Source organism: Neodiprion pinetum, chromosome 2 (genome assembly GCF_021155775.2).
Source record: "Neodiprion pinetum isolate iyNeoPine1 chromosome 2, iyNeoPine1.2, whole genome shotgun sequence".
NCBI classification, from domain to species: domain Eukaryota; kingdom Metazoa; phylum Arthropoda; class Insecta; order Hymenoptera; family Diprionidae; genus Neodiprion; species Neodiprion pinetum.
In genome coordinates this window covers 11,724,319-11,739,719 of record NC_060233.1, presented here as the reverse complement: position 1 = coordinate 11,739,719, position 15,401 = coordinate 11,724,319, and the positions used below count along the sequence as shown (strand labels likewise).

Here is a 15,401-nt window from a genome sequence, read left to right as displayed (position 1 = left end):
TAGTTAATTTTAAGCCTAATCGTTATAATCAAATTAGCCAATGGATGAGAGAGAATTTTTTAAATAAAATAAGAAAATTTCTCTGTACATAGATAAAAAAATGTATCAAATATAAAATAAAAACCAATTTAAGAAATGTATATTTATGAATGTCAGTTCAAAAAAATAATGTATTTATCATGATACACGGGTTATTAAAAATAATGAGACACACAGAAATGTGTGTTTGGTATTGATTCTTCAAGCTTCTGATTGTTACTGTATAGACTGATGTCTGTAGTCTAAAATTAACCCGCGACAGTTCATCAGTCGCCTCTCGACTACTACAGATACTTCTAGAGACCGAAATCTCGAGATGTAACGAGGTTCAGCTGCACTGTTCTTTGGCAGGGTTAGCGCGAATATATTTAAGGTGTAGATTCGGAGGAGCGTAGAGTGTGCTTCATTCAAACAGTACCCGATTTTCCACGGCAAGAGTCAGACTGCCGCAACAAGTAGCGCAACTTATAGTTGACACTTGGTTCACTGTTCCTTAAACAGTTTTCGGTTAAAGATTTTTTCGCGCCAAATAATGTCCTCGCCACCTGAACTGGTAATTTCTCTTTTTTATAGGCGTTTTCACAAATGGTAGTTTCATGTCAAATAATTTAATGTATATGTCATTGATGTGCACCGATTGATTCGCAATATCATCGCCTGTGTGTTTAACTATAGGTAGTAGCCGAAGGCTCTGGAGGACCATGTGCAAGTTGTGGGGCAGCAAACTGCAAGTTTAAATGTTCTGGTTGCTTCAAAGCCTGGTACTGTTCTGAAGATCACAGAGCCGGTGATTATGAGAATCACAAAAAACTTTGCGATAAGCCTTACAAAATTCTAAAGAACGAGGAATTCGGAAGGTAAGTACGACTGTTTATCGAAATTCAGGTGAGAGTCGTCGTCCCCTGTTTACGCTTGTAATACGCGATTGATCCTATGAGAATCATTAAACCCAGAATACGCAAACTTGTGGTAACAAATATTGTAAAGTCACCACCAACGATTCCCTCACGGAAAAAAAGCCCAACTTGGGTGTAAATTCGTACCCCAAACTCATAGATAATGCTAATTTCCCATAAGAAAAAAGTTAGGTTTACGAATTTACACCCAAGTTGGGCTTTTTTTCCGTGAGGCTTATGCTGTGTTTATTTATAAAAGCGGTTTTCTGCAGCATATTTTACGTCTATTCGACAACGCGTGCAAAACGTTTTATATGCCGCTTAGTATTGGGAAATTCCACCAGAAACAATCAGCTGATTTTTCAACGTACGTCGCGATGTTGCCCGAATTATGCATTTAGGATCCCAGTAACGTTGCTATTAGACTGTATCATTATTACACATAATCATCTGAAATACGGTATATTTGAAACTCGAAGTCGAATAATCTTTTTGAAATGAGAACAGATGAGTCTATTTATTCAAAGTCTAAACAGGATAATTAAGCCTCTTCGAAAAGGCAAAAATATAATTTGACACTGCAGGTACGTTGTGGCTAATCGTGATTTGGAACCTGGCGAAGAGTTGTGGTCTGAAACAGCATTTGTCGTTGGACCGAAAGCGTTTAGCTACCCGCTTTGCCTTGGATGTTATTCGCCTTGGCCACCTACAGGTCTCGAATCCACGGAGCGACCACTTTGCTCAAAATGTGGCTGGCCAGTCTGCGGGCCGGATTGCGAACTTTTGCCTTGTCATAAAGATTACGAGTGTCAAGTGAGCATTGTTGACTTTTTCATTCAATTATTCATTGATACTTCTTTTTGTGCCAAAAATTTTTCTCGCCGTTTTGTTGAGCAAGTGATTCGGTTTTTTTAAATACTTGCCCTGGATGCCATTGAATTTAAAATCTCCATATTTAAGTTTTCCAAATCGGTAAACGGAGATATTTCCACAGGTTTTTGCAGCTTCGGGGGAGAAATTTAATGTCATCGCAGCGATTGATGATGACACTGTTAATGCATCCCCTCAACTGGACTGCGTGAGTCCATTGAGACTGCTTATTGCTTCTGAGAAAGACCCGATAAGATGGATGACCGAGGTGAAAGATATGGAGGCACACAATTTGAAGAGGTCGCAGCAACTCGAGTGGAAAAGATCTCAGGTTAACATAGTAGAATACCTTCGTTCCCGCTGTAAACTTGACAGGTACAATACACACTCTGAAATTTATAAAATGTATGTATCAGTGGCAAATTGTAATAGTTGTATGACCCCTTAAAAAGTTAAACATAGGCAGAGAAACCGATATCGGGCATAGTTGCTCATCCCAGTAAAACAAAACGAATTGAATGGGGTTCAGTACGTCCAAAAATGGAATTAACTTGAATTGAACCGAATTGAAAAGACTTGTGTGGCAATCGTTATGAATTTATTTTAATTTATTTTAATTTGTTTTAATTCTAGTTAATTCCGTTTTTGCCGTATTCCATTCGATTGGGTTTACTCGGATATGTAAATGATGACTCTTTTTGCGATCGTCAGATGGAAACGAGGTTTTTAATACTTATGGAAAATTGATTATAGATTTTCAGAGGATGAACTTCACACCGCTTGTGGTATCCTCGAGATTAACAGTCACGAAGTCAGAAGCCCGTCAGGCTACAGTGCCAAGGCGTTGTACCCGATCACGGCCATGATGAATCACTCTTGTGTTTCTAATACCACCCACAGTATTTCGCCTGATAATTACAGGTAATTTTCGATAATCAGTATGAATTACAGCTTGCACTTTATGTTGGATGAATATAATAAGTTAGGAAGTAGCGATCGAATACAAAATTTGGAGTTATTGGTATCCGACGTACCATTTTCTGCCGTTTTGGGATTTAAAACATAAGATCACATCTGGTAGCACAAAAAGTGTATACGGCACTAATCGTGTTGTATTTAGTTATGAAATTCATTCTTAGCCGACACTTCATTTATTATTAATTCAATGTAATACATTAAAAGTGTAGTACCGCTTATGCGAAGATTTTGGTCCTTTTGTGTTCGTTACAATTAGCCAAAACCGAGGCTGGAACTGCACCCAGCTGATCACCAAGTGCGCCGCCATATTGAACAACCACAGCCATATCTCAAAACCTTATTAGCGATTCCTCATTTAAAAACCTGTCATTTTTCAACAATTGTCTCTCTGATCGTAGAATTTGCGTTAGAACAACGACGAAGGTACAACGAGGAAGTGAATTGTATGGCAGCTACACGCATAGCTTATTACCAACAATTTTGCGCCGTGAGCAACTCCGCGAGAGCAAGTACTTCGACTGTGCCTGCAGAAGGTGTTCCGATCCGACGGAGCTCGGTACTCACATGTCGTCGTTGAAATGCAACAAATGTGATAACGGAGTGATTTTGTCCCTCGATTCATTGGGTGAGTTCACGAGATCCCTCAATTCGGAAATCGCCGTTTACTTCCTGTCGAAAATTATTTTCAGAAACTCACATGAACTTTTACGAATTTACTCAAAATATAAATCTCTTACAGTTTCCAGTTCTTGAAAAAAATCTCTGGTAAATTCTAATAATTCATAGGAATTATCTTGGCATATCTCAATTTCCTAAGCTTATAGAAGAAGTTTGATATTTTTGTTTAACATTTCTAGAAAGATGTTATAATTCTAAATACATTGGAAATATTTTTTGGAAGAAATATCCACATTTTTTAACTACGTTTCCGAAAAATTAATCACACTTGATTCTTAAAAATTTTGATATCTCTCGAAAACCCGCATCCTTGCAGTTTTCCATTACGCGATGCAGTAAAAAAAAAAAAATTATGCAGAAACACCAGAATTTGGATTTGTTCAGATCTGAACACTTTAGAAAATGAACAATAGAAAATGAAGTTCTAAAAGGAAACCTAAAAGAGTACCATCTTTTGAGAAATTGTCTACAGTAATACTCTTACACATACGAAACTTCTGAGATTTTTTTTACCAGATTAGGTATTTAACTATAAAAGTGGATCAAAGTGAGGAAGTTAAATCAAAGACCAACATCTGGATGATAATGCATATGGGGCATGCCATTTCAACTCGAGCTTTATATTTTTTATTTTTCCCGAATTTTTTTTTTTTTTGATGTGGTAGGACCTCAAGTATATCTAAATGCATTTTTTTCTAGATTTTTCTGAAAAATCCCCTGCAAACAATGATTGTCGAAATTCGTGAAAATCGTGTTAGCGAAGAATCCGAAAAAATACCACAAATGCTACATTCTATTCCGATTATTTCGGAATGATATTCAGGATGGTAAACGATCCCCTTCTCGACCAAAACGCGAAACATGTAATTTTTTTACATGAATTATTAAAATTACGTCTCAAATTTTTTTGGTCAACGAAAATTCTTGAAAACTTCCTTGAAAAGTAAAGGCGCTATTTTTGATATTTTCAAATACAAGTTTATAGACTTTTCAAACTATTTTAAGAAATGAAAAAATTATAAAACTTGACCTAAATACAAGCGTGGAATAAAATAACATTTTCATGTTACGACTTTTGACAGTCGTTATACAGACAAAAATATGAGGGTTAGGACTTGGTCAAATTGATATGGAATTTCCTATATGATAACTGCGTTCAGTATGATGTTTATTATACTGACTGTATCAAACGGAATGAATAAACCTATCCATTGACTAATGCAAGGGTATTTTATGCAGATCCCGAAAGTACGTGGAAGTGCACGCATTGTCCGTTCACGACGGGAGGACAAGCGATTAGGCGAGTGTTGAGTATCATTCAGGCGGAAGTGGACGATGTCGAACAGGCAACTTGCAATGACGGCGGTACTGCGATCGAAGCAAGAGAATCACTCATCAAAAAGTATCGCTCAGTTTTGCATCCGCAACACGCGTTTAACATGATTTTAATGTAAATATTCTTATAATAGTAAAAGAACATAGACAAAGTTTTTTACTGCTACATTATGTGAAATGGCGTGATGCAAGCTGCACGTTCGAATTACTTTCAGGTATTCGTTGAATCAACTTTACGGACGATGCGAAGGATATGAATTTGACGATCTACCGGACGTTGTTTTGGAACACAAGGTAGATATATGCAGATCTCTTCTCCGGGCATTGGATGTCATAGAACCAGGTTACTCACGATTTAGAGGTCAGTATAAATAGCGTAATCTGGTACGACACACTGGTGGAAAGCAAGATGCGAAAACTTGTGAATTAGATTCATGATTCTAGAAGGTATATTATTATTCATAGACATAAAGAGTTGATTTAATCATTATCAAGCCCTAGATAAAACGTAAAGCAAGATTAAGAAGCACTGATCGTGTCAAAGATTTTTTCGGCCTCCATTCAATTAAATTTGAATAGATGATAAAGAAAACGGCTTGTCAAGTGAATGTGTGAATTTTTGGATACTTTGAAATGGTTAATCGTAATGATTTTTTTTAAAAACCTACTTGCGAAGTGCGACTTTCGAAACTTGTTTTCTCGTACAGAATAGTCTAACGATGCAATAATTATCGATATTATGTATTCAGGAATGACTTTATACGAACTACATGCACCGCTGTTGGTTTTGGCCAAGAATTTGTTTCATACTGGGACGATAGATGAGGCAAGTCTGAAGAGTAAGATGATAGAGGCAGCGGAAATTCTGAAGGAAGCAGCACGCATTCTAATGTTGGAGTATCCAAACACTGTCGAAAGGCAGATTGGTGAAGTGGCAGTTCAGTCTTTGGGGGAATTGGAAGCCTCTATAAAAAATACGTAAATCCTATCGTCGCAAATAACCGAAAACATTTGTAATGAATGATCTTCACATCAGAGAATTAACAACTGCTTCTGACAACTATTGAATTTTAGACACTTTTGCTAAAGGGATAATGAAAATCACTACTTGTGATTTAAAAAAACGGATGTACTAATTACTCTAAACTAAAGGATGGTAGAGGAGTATGTCATGTTTGCTTATTTCAGTGAATCGACATCAGAGCAGTCAAGTTAAAAATGAAACATAATCCGCGGTCATCTTACTGAAAAAGGTTGATCCGAATTAAAGAAGTTTTGCACCAAAGGCTGGTGTAGCATACTGCGTAAGCAACGTGTTAAAGTCTGATTTGAAGAACTTTTGTTGCTGGAAATATGTGATTGACATGTAACTCTGAAAGTCACGTAATAACGTATTCAGTTTTACAATAAACATAGTTAATCAGTTTGTTATATTTACAAAATAAAGTTATACATATATTTAAAAGATCTGATTTAATATGCCATTATATACGCTATATTCACATACATACCATGTATATTTGCGAGAAAAATCAATTGCGCATAGCTTGGCGTCGCTGCGATAAGTCGAGCAAAATATAATTATGCTGTGTCTCTTTGCATTTCAGAGTGAACCTACAGGAGACACTTTAAATATACCAAATGTTCGCCTATCGCGAATATTTCGGAAAAACTTGGGGTATCCGAACAAGTTTTCTAAGCACGCTAATTTTTATGTGAATAGAATTTTCGGAAACACAATCTTTGAGGGTGACACACACTCACAGAATAGTTCGTACTTGTGTATATTGTGGTTTTGGATAGTGATAGAATACGATCATTCATTGGAAGTCTAGCGAAGATATAACAGAGGTCGGACTTGATCTAACTTTGGTCATTCAACCTCAGCGTGCATCGAATAATCGTTCGAACGCTCAAGTTTTTAACCAGAAAAAAACCGACATATAAATAAATTTTGTCGTCTTCCGTCGCTGATACTCGCGATGTGACCGGGACCGGGTTGAGATAAACGCGAGTGTCAGTTTATTCTGCTGTTAGTATTCCTGCTGAATGCAGTAAAGTAAATTCGAATTTTGGAACAATGATAAATTCTAATAATGATATATCGCAATCTGTGGATAATAACAATAGAAAACTGTCGAATGATAGTCTATCGAATCCGTGAATCAATCCGTATCGTCGACACGTGTAATTATCGACACGTCTGCATGGAATGAATAAACACCTTAATTTTGTGAATCGTTGAGTTCACTGTATTTCATCAGCATACATATATATGTATGTTCCTTGTTTATTAATAGAAGATTTAAATATTTGATGTTATGTTTATCTTAAATGTTTAATTTGTGTTTTTGTTGATTCTGTTACCAGTACAAAATATGAATATATTTGAATCCTGGTTACTAATAAAATTACTAATAATCTAGCGTAATGTTCAATCTATAACCTTTTATCTACATTTTTAATACCTGCAATATCTGTAGATTTTTTAAATTCCAGAGGGCCGCAATAGTGGATAATGGCTCTGACAAATCGATTATAGGATGAAAAGTTGTTCAGCTTAAAGAATCGCAAAAACGAATGCTAATTTAGATCCGATGAACTTTTTTGGTTGAATCAAAAAGAGCTGAAAGAAATTTGTTCGAACGCGAAACAGGCCTAATTTTTTCAGAGAAGACAATTCAGCGTAGTCCCTAGTCTCCGGAATATTGTCGTACTCCTCTATTTGCCACAGTTTCCTGATTTTTATAGAAATCCTGCACCACTCAAAGGACATACTAATACTAATAGCAGTTTTAAAAATGTTTTCAACTTATTCTGGAACTGCATATTTGAAAATATCAGAGTAAAGAGTTCATATCGCAAAATTACTACTACATTACCGTACACTGTTGGAGATTCCAATATATTTGCACGTTTTGAAGAATTTAGAATTTCAGTGAATTTACATAACAGTGCAATTGTATAATTGTACGACAGTGTGAATTCCGACTCTCTTAATGATAAACATTAAATACTTGTTGAAATGCAGAGAAATCATGTTTTTGAGCGTGATAAATTTTTATTTTAATATGCTTTGCAATTTCATATCACCTAAAAACTAAATCTAAGGATCAGACGTGAATTGCGAGAGTATTACCAGACTCATACTAAGCAAGCATCGACGAGAAAGAGATTTTCTTTAGAGCATAATTTAAATCGTCACAATAATAATAACAACCATAATAATTATTATAATAGTAATAACGACAGCAACATAGTGTATACATATATAATATAGTATAAAGAAAATGGAAAATACAGATTTCTTATAAAAAATATATATAATATATTTGCACTACATCGGACTTTATCATTATAATATTTATGTCTCGTACTTATGTTCACTTTACAACATACCTATGACGTATGTAAGCTCTCCATTATGCGATCAAATAATACGACTCATGACCATTTACTAAGGCACACTTTTGGTTCGTGAAAACAAAATTAGTAAACTTATGTTTGAGATTGTCTTGAGATTCTGCTAAAATATTAAGGGTGAATTAACCAAACTGTCTTAATCAATGGTTAGCAAAAGGGAAAAACCGTTCACAAAATTTCCAATAATGTTACATTTGCCGATGACAGTGAACACTAATAAAACAGAATAGGTCCTTGAATTTTTTGGACAATCCTTGGAGATCTGATCAGCGAGCAAAACTAACCCAAAAACATCAGAATCAGATCAAAAATACATGAGTTTAATCATTTTGAACGATACAACTATACAGCATTCTTTTATACTGTTGATACAATAGCTTATGTTATTGGAATTTATTCAGATGCGTTTCATTTAAATTGCAGGTATGTTGTTTCATTCGTGTTTACTCTTTTCACATTGTCATCATTGTCATCATTGTCACAACTGGACAACTCCACACTGGTGGAGATTTTCAAACGATTTTTTTCTTTTGTCTCTAGTTTTCATTCAGACAGACAGCCGATTCATTCTCAACGTAGAACTATTTACTGCCAGAGTAAATATTTTTTATCTTAACTATGCTAAAATATCCACACTCAATCGACACATTACGGCATATTCACACTACATGGTCAAGTATGAAGTGCGAAAATTTTCGCATCAATTAACCAACACGTAATTGTACACAAAAAATGAATTCAACAGTTTGACTCAACATGAGTGAGAAGTTATATCAATAGAAACTAGCTAGCCCAATCAATGAGAAACTGTTTTCGAAGCTGGCAGATTAATCAGAGTATAAAGCTTATACTCAAGAGCACAGCTACATGTTACGTTGACTACTATTTAAGCTAACTTTGAAATCAGCTAGATTGACTTCAAAGACAAAATAATTAAAGTACTCAACCCTAATCAACTAAAGACTTGGCCTACGAAAATACACTCTAACCAGAAATAAATGATTAAAATAAAAGTACAGTTTTGATTACTAGTAAATCAGCAAATGATAATAAAATGATAATGACAACTTTCAATCGTTTCATACTCATCGATCAGAAGAGTCTGATTAACATCGAAACATTCAAATGATTTCAGCGTGAATCACGATTTTGGGGGTTGGTGGTTATATAAAAAGAAAACTATTTAGGTAATTAAGAAACTACACCAACGTCAAATCGGCCCAACACCACATCGTCAGAATCTTCGAGATTGCTGCAGTAGCCAGCAGGTCGTGTATTCGTTGGTTCCACTCAAATGCCATCAGCTTGATTGCGAAGTTACAGCCTAGACGGGAATGGGCCTCGCAGTCATTTTCTTGAGGATATCACTACCATTTCTTACTTTTCCAACTATTTGTTTCATCTGTTGTCTTCAACGGAGTCACCAAATCGACTGTTTCTATAGAGCTGTTCTGCTTCTGCCGATTATGTAGACAATAGCTATTAATTTCAACTTGAAACCTAGGGTTAACCATCAATTTGTGTACCAGACGTGTACACCAGATTTCAAAACTGTACAATTAGACAAGATTTCAAAGGTTTTCAAAAGATTTAATAGAATTTCAAGGGTTTTGTGACTTATCCGCCACTGAGCTGCAGAAATTAGAATGAAGAAGTAGAAAAAGGTTCGATTTTTCTGAGAGTCGAATTGTGAAAAGGAAATCTGCAAACCAAGTGAATGTCTTTGGAAAAATTTAAGTACAGGGTGAAAATAACAAACCTTCGGTGTGGTCAAATCAATCTCAACAATTGTTTGATTCGAATTTCCAGGAAGATGTAAAGTCTGTGGAGAGTGAGTACCATTTTCTGGAAGCCGCGTTGTTGGGGGTGGAGGTGATGGTGTTTCGGAAGAACTAACTCTTGGCATCGTTGTCGATTCGTGAATATCACGACGGTTCAAGGAAAGAGTAGAACTCGCTGACGACCAAGGCCCTTCGTCCTCAGCCATACCTTCATTTACCAATTCTTTTCCTATGTTGATATCCTTCAAAAAAAAAAAAATTTGCTGTTTAAGCATGTGAGGTGATTTAGTGAAATGTTCATGTCTGAGAAATTTTATTCACTGTGAAATGAACACTTGTTACAAATGTAGACGATGCTTGATTTCAGGGAATGAATTGACTGGACCATCTGAATCAAAAATTAGGAAAAAGGTAATGTGTAAAAAAATCTCCAACAATGTTATTTACTTCAATGACAGTTGATACGAAGCAACGTCCATTCTGTGTAATACACATGATTCTGAACAAATTCAAATAACTCAAGCGAAAATACAAATAATTTGAGAAAACGTTTTATAATTAGAATGTTCAAATTCTAGAACTCTGGTGTTCTTCACGCAAATGTAATGTTTTTGGACTCATTATGCTTGCCGAATAGATTCTCTAAAATTGTTTGAGAAACATTCAAGAAATCTTACATAACAGTATGGTTATAAAGCACAAACGTAATTCTTGATGAATGTCTGTTGACTGTATTAAACAGATTTATTTTTAAATACTCTGGAAAGAACCATTAGTCAAATTTTGTAAACATGATTTCTGGAGATCTCCATGATGAACAAATGAGTCCAAGAACATTAGAATCTGATAAAAACACTAGAGTTTATTAATTTTTAACATTCTAATTCTGAAACCTTCTCTCGATTTTTTCATATTTTAGCTTGCGTTGTTCGAATTTGATCCGATTCATTTCTATGACATAATAGAGATGTTTTTTTTTTCACTTGTGTTTATCATCATTGGTACAGATAATAACGATTGCTGCAAATTTTTCAAAGAGGTTTTGCTCTTTTCTATACTTATCGGCCTGATTGTATTCTTAGAAAAATGAATGTCTCTTCCACAAAGTACCAGAAATTAATTTTCTGAAATATAAAATCTCAACATTTTACGAGAGCCTGATCATTCCAATTTCCGTGACATTAGAATTGCTGATTTCTCACCAATAAAGAATAAATGTATTTACAACATCATATTGGAGCACCTTATTTATCGTATTTGTATATTCAATTGTATCAGATATGCATTGTTTTCAATAGCTTACCCGGCTATCAGTTTTATTGTAAAGATCAACACAAGGAATGGGTGAGCCTTCTCGGCGAGAGCTTCCACCAGCTAGAACACGTTCTTTATATCCTCGAACTTTCGCCGTCAGTGCTTTCCACTGGGCCACCCAACTGAGCTCTGCAAATCTGTCACAAGCTTCCGAACTCCATTCATTATCACTGTAATAGCAGAGAAATTGAACTCATGATCGATTATAAAAACATGATACCAAGATATAGAAAATAAATGTTAACACTCTCGAGATTCCACTGAAAGGGCTCCATTATTAATAACTCCAAAGATGGTCTTACCGAGGCTTTACATTTGCCAGAGAGCATTCAATTGCCTGTAGACGTAAACTTAAAAAGTCTGTCCGAAGTTCCATCATCTCTTTAATAGTTAATGCTTCATGGTCGCCGTAATCCACGAAATACACTTCGTAACGATCGTTTTCGAGTTTGGTGACAACTTCAGCACGGTACCACCGCTCATCAAAAGGAAACTTCGCAGCCACCATTTGTCCGACGCTTACCTGTGTTCGCAAGCGTGAAATTTAGATTTAGATTCAGATTTATTTTAGAATCGATTCATAGAATATTGGTCATATTTCAATTGCTGCTACAGTTGCGAATATATTAAACAAGTGAACCGAAAATTGAAAATAAAAACTCACATCCTTGAGCATGTGTAACTCCAAGTTTTCTTCGTCGCGGTAATACTCTGTCATTTCTGCTACTAACTCATCCAATGCTACTGCACCAGGACCTACAACTTGAACCCAGAATTGGCTTGGGTTCTCTACAGCGCTGACGTACACCTCCATCAAGACTTCTGGGTCTGAAATGCGCGTATTGAGTTTTCACAATAATTTATCTTGCCTCGGCAAATATTATTTTCTGAAACTCTCAGGCATTTCTAACAATTCACTCAAAAACTTAATTTTTGATAGTTTATCAGCCTTCTGACAAATTCTATCAATTTCTCGAAATTTCGTACAAATGGTTTAATTTCTGTGCGAAAAATTACTTCTGGCAGATTTATAGAAGAACGGCGTTATTTCATGAAAATTTATGACAATTCAGATTTTCAATAGACAATGAACTTCAGAAAAAATATGAGTTCTTTATAGAAACTCTTTAAAATTTCTTTTAAAAGTACTCATATATAATCAAAATAATTAAATTTTTTCCACAAGTCCAACAAAAATGAAATAGATAGGGAACTTAAGAAAATAGGATACACACAGTTCTTCTTCAGGGATTTGAAGTTAATAATAGAATGGCATGTCTTAAGAAAGAACAACCTTGTGTTTTTGGTATCTGGTTGGAGTCTGTAGAATATACATGATTGTCGGATACTTGAACAGCAGTCTTCCGTGTTGAGATTTTTCCACGTGGTGCCCTTAAAGACGAACTAACGTCTAACTTTTCTCGAATTTCATTCTCCTCGCGAACTTTTTCCTCAACCAATGCCAAAGCTGCAGCGATGTGTTCGGCAGTTCCCTTTATTATAATTCTCTGATTGGAATCTATAAAGCAAGGAATTCTACTGCTTAGAAAATACAAAGATTGAGAATAATTTTTAAGAATCATTCCAGAGAAAAAACGCAGTGCAAACATTTCGTACCTGGATTCTTATAACTGGAACTCTCAACCATAATTTTTGCCCCGGATACTGCTTGTATGTGATTAATCGTATCTCCGCCTCGTCCAATGATTCGTCCACATGCTCGCTGAGGTATGTATGTTTCATAAACTTCAATGACAGGTTGATTGGCAATGATATTTTCTATCATGATCTGGGCCAAGTGAACGCTTTCCGGTTTACCGCGAATCTTGCAAATTCTGTCCGGCAGCTCCTTATCGTCATTGGAGAAGTTTATTCTAGTTTCAGTCTTGTCTTGAATGTCTTTAATCATTGCTCCAGCACGACCAATTATAATTGGCACGTATTGTCGCGGCACCTTTATCTCCACCTCATTTTGCCTCGACGTTGTCAAACGTGTAGTTCGAATGTCATTCGGATCATCATCCTGAAAATTAATATCATTACTTCATCATCTTAGTTTTCATTCCATATCGGTGGTGAAAATGCCTTGACAAAAACGCACCTTCTTGTAATACATGTACAGCAAAGCTGCGCTGGCACCAGTGAGTGACAATCCAATTGCAAAAGTGAGCACAAGCTGACGATCTAGCAGTTTCATTTTTGATCTAGAATATTTAAAGTTTTTTTTTTAATTTTTATTTCGCAGCATCTACTGTCATTTGTTGCAACAACGCGACTATGACGCATGAGCAAATTTGGAGCCTGCAGACGAAACGTGACATAATAGATGTTAGTATGGATGACAACACCATAGGTGTTATATGTAATGTGTAACCTTCAAGTTGAATAATCATTGGATCATGTCATACACGATTTGACTAGTACAAAGATTTCACTATTTGAATAACTTACCACGAATATCTATATTTTTCAACTTTCGAGCACAGCGTAATATTTGGTACAGACTTTCGGGCGTCTGTGAAGCGTCTAGTACGGATTCCACAAAATCATAGATATTGAGGCACAACTTTCTTTTCAAATTCAATCGGCATTGCTAAGGGTGAACAGGTGTTCCAACCAAACATCCAATGCCCTTATTTTGTCTATATTTTGTTCCAAATTTTTGGGTATTTTGTCACTACCAACCACTTGCACCTTGCAAGTGTTCCAAAAAAAGATAAAAATCCACTACGAAGATAGAGATGGCAGCGGGCGTGTTCTGAAATTAGATACATCTGAGGTGTGAAGCCACTATGTGTGAATCATATACTCCGATGAAGACTGGATAAAGCGTCTCGGATCGAGCTTTGACATTTCTATTCTAGGTTATGGCCATCTGATATCCTGAAGTAATTACCACTGACTTAAAATTAAAAAGAACTGGATTAAGTTTAGTCTTCTTTCTTGAAAATCTGAAATTCTAATATGCTAACGTTAAAAAGCGAGCATAAAAAACATATTCACTTTCTCGTAGAACAGTCAACAAATGGTAAGAATTTGTGGATTTTAAATAATTTTTTATGTATTCATTCAACGACTTAATGCAGATACTGGAAGTTGAACTATTATTTTTAGTTTTACAGGACTTCTGCAAATTAGGATTGGACTATTTGCATAATGGACCAAACTTCAAGTTGTATAATGTAGCTGCTCGTAAGTTCATAAAACAATGTTGATATTCACTTTGCGTTTGCATATACTTACTTTACAATACGATAGTCATATGCGCTAAACCCTTTTCTTACAGAAAAATTAGACATCCAACCTGAGGATGTCAGGTGCACTGTAGAAGGACTCATCAATTTGCTACTAGAAAGCTGCAAATGCAAGGTGAGCGTGGCACAGATAAATTAAAATTTATCTTTCAGTGTGTGTCGAAAGACGTTTTCTTTTCCCTGAGAATTTCAGTATAAATTGTGGCATCTATATTGATGTACGAGTTTTGGATGTTATGCAATACAAATTTTCTGAAATCTTAATAATCTTCTCCTTGCAGTTGAGCACTTCTGATTTTCGAGATTCAATAATTGCTCTGGGCTTCTCTGAAGATCATGAAGTGTTACTCACCAAATTATATACTACAAAACAGTCTGAAATATCAGAAATATTACCGACACTTGGAGTCAAGTTACAAGAATACCAGAGTATGGAATGGAGATTCGAAACACAGGTGAGATGTGCATATCAGCATTCAGCCATTTCATAAAACTGTACACATTATTTCCAATTGTAGATTTCATCCAGATCGTTGTTGAGTCAAGTGACACCTTTGGTAGTCCTAGATTTCAGTCTTCGAAATAATGTTCAACAAAAAATTGAACATGTTATTGTTCAAACTGACGCAAATAATTTATTGCACATCACTGAGGAATTGGAACAGGCTTTGCAGGATGGCCGAAGTCAACACCTGCGTAAAATTGCGAGGAGTATAAGATAGATGAAGTTTGAATTATTTTTACCAAATAAAATATATATGTACATATAACATAACATAAGTATGTAAAAATTATCATTTCTGAAAATAAAATTAGATACTTGAAGTGAAAAA

The 15,401-nt window shown here is 35.5% G+C and overlaps 3 protein-coding genes across 4 annotated transcripts; 2 read left to right on the top strand and 1 right to left on the bottom strand.

Moving 5' to 3' along the window:
- Nucleotides 1-352: 352 nt before the first annotated feature.
- On the top strand, nt 353-6,261 carry LOC124212874 (SET domain-containing protein SmydA-8). Its single transcript, XM_046613438.2, has 9 exons — nt 353-592; nt 715-896; nt 1,520-1,748; nt 1,930-2,180; nt 2,559-2,726; nt 3,182-3,408; nt 4,701-4,911; nt 5,012-5,157; nt 5,546-6,261. Exons 1-9 carry the CDS (start codon nt 572-574, stop codon nt 5,776-5,778), a joined length of 1,668 nt encoding a protein of 555 aa, XP_046469394.1. The 5' UTR covers nt 353-571; the 3' UTR covers nt 5,779-6,261.
- Nucleotides 6,262-6,320: 59 nt separating this feature from the next.
- Nucleotides 6,321-14,012, bottom strand: papi (tudor and KH domain containing protein papi). 2 transcript variants are annotated; one of them, XM_046613439.2, is made up of 9 exons: nt 13,766-14,012; nt 13,416-13,518; nt 12,932-13,337; nt 12,609-12,833; nt 11,979-12,142; nt 11,617-11,837; nt 11,304-11,484; nt 9,979-10,242; nt 6,321-9,676 (listed from the first exon to the last, which is right to left on the bottom strand). In XM_046613439.2, exons 2-9 carry the CDS (start codon nt 13,509-13,511, stop codon nt 9,587-9,589), a joined length of 1,647 nt encoding a protein of 548 aa, XP_046469395.1. In that variant the 5' UTR covers nt 13,512-13,518; nt 13,766-14,012; the 3' UTR covers nt 6,321-9,586. The 2 variants fall into 2 exon arrangements, with proteins under 2 accessions (XP_046469395.1, XP_046469396.1); XM_046613440.2 differs by lacking the exon at nt 13,766-14,012 and having other exon boundaries at nt 13,416-13,601.
- A 74-nt stretch (nt 14,013-14,086) lies between these two features.
- LOC124212881 (COMM domain-containing protein 2-like) lies at nt 14,087-15,401 on the top strand. The gene is made up of 5 exons (XM_046613458.2): nt 14,087-14,342; nt 14,429-14,506; nt 14,601-14,683; nt 14,850-15,023; nt 15,087-15,401. The coding sequence occupies exons 1-5, from the start codon at nt 14,279-14,281 to the stop codon at nt 15,288-15,290; spliced, it is 603 nt and encodes a 200-aa protein (XP_046469414.1). The 5' UTR covers nt 14,087-14,278; the 3' UTR covers nt 15,291-15,401.